At 29.1% G+C, this 4,653-nt stretch overlaps 1 protein-coding gene across 1 annotated transcript; it reads right to left on the reverse strand.

The window, feature by feature from the left end:
* Positions 1-498: 498 nt before the first annotated feature.
* Positions 499-1,991, reverse strand: LOC108465213 (nuclear speckle RNA-binding protein B). Its single transcript, XM_017765535.2, has one exon. The coding sequence runs from the start codon at positions 1,575-1,577 to the stop codon at positions 852-854; it is 726 nt and encodes a 241-aa protein (XP_017621024.1). The 5' UTR covers positions 1,578-1,991; the 3' UTR covers positions 499-851.
* Positions 1,992-4,653: the final 2,662 nt, after the last annotated feature.

Genomic DNA, 4,653 nt, shown 5'->3' on the forward strand with positions numbered 1-4,653 from the left:
TTCTTAGCAATAAAATAATAAAAGATAATTATAAAAAATATAACTCAATAGCTAAAGTGTTGTATTTGACTTTTGATCAAGAAATTATTGAAATCATGTTATAACTAATGTAAGAATTGCGCAAGGATCTTACTTATCAAATTAAATGATTAATTATTACATTTAACATAAAATGGCCTTAACAAATATTAAGAAAAAAAACATTTAATAAAAACTTATTGCGCTCTTTGCACTTGGATCTAATATTTAATTTATAATAGGTAATTTTTTCCTTTTGAAGTTTATAATTACGTTAAGTTGGATATAAAACTTAATGACATTTTAAATTATTTAAATGTACTAAAATTAATTATGATGTAATCTTTAACCAGTATCTTTTAGTTCCTTCTAATCATATATCGAATATATACGTGTGTGTGATATTTTAAAAACAAATTAAAATATCTGATATTTTAAAAGCTAGAAACACAATATTTGCAAGAAATCAAGAATAAAGAATAAAGATAAGAAAACCAATTTTTAATGCTTTGAAATTACATCAACATTGCAGAGAAATAAAATTTTGTATCAGATAAAGAGAGAAAAAAAGAAGAAAAAAGATTGATGGGTATCACAGTATTTTTTGAGGCAGATCTGCCTATTAGAAGGCCCACCACATGAAGGCAATTAAGAAGTTTCAAACCTACCAAAATACGCATATCAAATTTCTAGTTCAATCCTCAACCTTCACCATTAATTCAAGTTGCAGAAAAATCCAATATCCACCACTCCAATAAACATCTTCAGAAACCCCATAGATCAAAGGGAAATGAATTTCTATTTGTATATCTTCCTAAAGAAAAATTTTTTCTTTAAAGGTCAAAGAAATTGTTGAAAAGGTCTATTGATGGAGTAGTAGGAGACGGTATGGAAAAAGGTGAAATATTAAAACTTGAAGGACTAGGCATGAAACTACCTTCTATGAAATTCCTATTCCCATGAAGAACCGGGCTCAAATCATGGAAGAAAGCGATTGAGTTTGGATCAGACGGTGGTGAGAAGAAGTTTGGTGATATCCGAGGCAGTGAGGTTGGCCCAGGAGACAAAATCCCTGGAAAAAAGCTTGTCCTTTCAACTCCAGGATTCATCTCTATGCCTTGTACAAATCCATAGTTTTCTTCATAAATTTGTTGTCGTTTCCCTTCTGCAGGTGGCTTGGTTTTCTCTATTGTAGCAAACCTTGCTGCTGGTGAGATCGCACCACTGGTAGTATCACTGAATATTGGGAGATCGGATGTTGATGACGGAAGCGTTGAAGATCCCGAAGACGATGATGATGTTGATCCTGTAAGGCGTTGCACTAGGTTCATGAAGTCGCTAGGGTTAGTATGGATCACCTTTGGTGACACAGTGTAGATGATTACGGGAGGCCTTATCTGGATAGGTTGTTGTTGTTGCTGCTGCTGCAGCAGTGGTTGTGGTGCCAATGGAGGTTTCTTGATCTTGTACGAGTCTTTACGGACCTTCAAAGGAGCCGGCCGAGGCCCTTGAAGTTCTTTTCTAGGTGATCTACTTGTAGGAAAATCTGATGAATCCATGTTGAATTTTGAAACCAAGTAGGGAGAATACAAGGAAAGTTAAGAGGACAAAAATGCCGGCAGATGGAGGAAAATATTAATAGCATTATTATTGTATTTTCCAGCAATGAACAAAAGGGGGACAACAAGTATTTAAAGAGAGCAAGTCAAGGGAAATAAAAGCGTATAATTTAATGTGGGAAGAAAATGATTTAGTAAACTTTGGCTATATGTATAGTATATTTTAGGGAAAAATGATGACTGGGTTCGTGATTTATGAATGTTTGAAATTGTCCAAGTGGTTTTTTTTTTTTCCTTTTTATGGAGTGGACGGCGTCATTGCCCCTTCGGCTAGAGCAATGGTGACGTAGCTGGTACAATGTATGCTTACTTGTAATTTTTTTAATAAATTTATGAATAAAATCATAAATAAATGTAGTTCATTTTATATTTTTTATAGATTTTCTAATCAACTATTTAAAATGATAAATATGAAATTATAAATTAAGACAGTAAAAGTAATAAATGTCTCTTCTAAATTTAGAGATACATGAATGAGTATTTTATTCTTTAGAAATAATTTAAATGCAAATTATAATTTAAAAAATTATTTCGCTATCATATACATTCTTTAAAGTCCATAATTTCGTTATAAGACTATATCTAATTTCATTTGTTGTACTTATGTTAAGTTTGTATATTTTATATGTGAAATTCACTTAACTACATATTTATTGTATTGAATTTTAATATAAAAAGTAATAATTATGTGTTACTTTGCTAATGATTTTATGTAAATTTAACTAATTCATATGTTGATATATTTTAAGGTAAATTATATTAGAAGTGATTTTAAAATAGTGTTGTTTCTATTTTAATTTTTTATTAATTTAATTACTGTTGTTATAAAATTAATTTAAATGGTCACTCAATAGTTAAACTCTTAACTTAACATATTATTGACTGTACTTGTTTAAAGAAAAGAAAATTATTCTTTTAACTCTTTAAAATTTATAAAATTTTAATTAACACCATTATTGTTGTAAGCCCAAATTTTGCCCGGGGCCCAATAAAACCAAACCCAAATTAAACCTATCTCATTACCCAGTTACAAGCCCAGACCCAATTTTGGCCCAACCTAATCCCATTACACTAGCCCAACCCAAACACAAATAAATAAATAAATAAATAAATAAATAAATAAATAAAAACCTTGGCCACCTACTCCACCACCCTTGTTGGCCACCCACCTTTGCCACCTACTCCACCCAACCACTCTACTTGTTTACAAAAAATTTATTTGTAAAATTTGGCTATAAAAGCCATTAAAGACTTTGTTTTTGGGGTGTTTTCTTTGTTTTTTGGAGGAGGTTTGTTTTTTGAAGGAGGGTTGTTTTTTGTTTTTTATTTTTTGGAATAGGGGTTGTTTTTTGTTTTGGAAAGGCTAGTTTTTGGGGATTAATCAAAGATCAAAGCAAAAGAGGTTTCTTTTGTCTATTCTCATCTTAAGTTCTTTGTTTGTTTATTGTTTTCCTTTCAATTTTATTTTGTTTTTTTTTATACGAAAGTAAAGATAAAAGTAAGAAGCTTACCCATATTTTCATTACCGAAAAAGGGTTTTTTGAGGTCCGAAGAAGATATCTGATGGGCGATGGATGGCCGTGGGAGTCCATGACTGAAACAAAGCCGGACCAACGGTCGTATTTAGAAAAGAGGGAGAAAGAGAATGGAGAGCTTTGTTTTATTTTTTTATTTTATTATTTTACTATTATTTATATTATTATTATTATTTCTCATGTATATATTATTATTTATATTATTATATTATATATGCCCTCTCCATATTTATTTATATTATTACTATCATTATTGTTACTTCTATTATTTTTATTTCGACTACTATTTATATATATATATATATATATGTATTATTGTTTGTATTATTATTATTATTACTATCACCCTATTGTTATTACTTTACTTTTGTATTCTAATATATTATTAATATTACTCATATTTTCATTATTTTTGCTATTACTATTATTATTATATATTAATGTATATTTTATGTATATATATATAGTATTGTTTTTTTATTACTTTAATTTAATATTTTTATTATATTTGCTTTTGTATTTCTATATTATTATTATTATTATTATTATTATTATTATTATTATTATTATTATTATTGTTATTATTTTTTTATCATTGTTTGTGTTATTTATTTATTTACGTATATATCATTTACTTAAGTTTTTATTTTACTTTTCATTATATTTGATCTGTGATTATTTCGTGTTAGCTACTTTTTGTTATTCTCGTCTCTTATTTTATTTTATATTAATGCATCTATTATGCTCATGTATATTATCCCCTTTTTTTTATTTTATTTCGATTTACAAATATCACTTTATGATTTCTAATTCTCTAAATCTAATTTAAGTTAAATGAGTATATTCCAAGCCGGTTTATAATTATTCGTTTAAAAATTCTTTAAAACGGAGACGATGTTCGATGTTTAGCAATTCGGGGAATCGCGCCCTATCGTGTTGGGTTGTAATTTATTGTTTGCCCAAAATAATCGGATGTCTCTTTAGAATTTCGTTCATGTTTTCTAAAAACCTTTTAAAACGAAGGAAATGTTCGACGTTCGGCAATTCGGGGAATCGTGCCCTATCGTGCTGGGTTGCAATTTCTCGTTTGTGCAAAATAATCGAATATCCCTTTGGAATTTCATTCACGTTTTCCAAAGCGAGACAATGTTCAACGTTTAGAAATTCGAAGAACCGTGCCCTACCATGTTGGGTTTCGATTCTCTCGTTGGACTAAATAATTGAGCATCCTTTTGCGGTTTTCAACATATAAATTTTTGAAGTCAAAATTCATCATGTTTTCGAGGGCTTAAAGAATCATGTCCTATCGTGCTGGATGTGATGTTATATTCCTCTTAGGCAAGAGAATTTTGATGACTAACTTGATTTACTCAAATGTTATAAAAAAGGAATCACATTTCCAAAACATTTTTTAAAACTTAGACATAAAGACAGTATTTAATCGATTTGGTACCAATTTTGGGCGTAGTGAGGGTGCTAAT

The sequence above is a fragment of the Gossypium arboreum genome, chromosome 2, assembly GCF_025698485.1.
Source record: "Gossypium arboreum isolate Shixiya-1 chromosome 2, ASM2569848v2, whole genome shotgun sequence".
In the NCBI taxonomy this organism is placed as follows: domain Eukaryota; kingdom Viridiplantae; phylum Streptophyta; class Magnoliopsida; order Malvales; family Malvaceae; genus Gossypium; species Gossypium arboreum.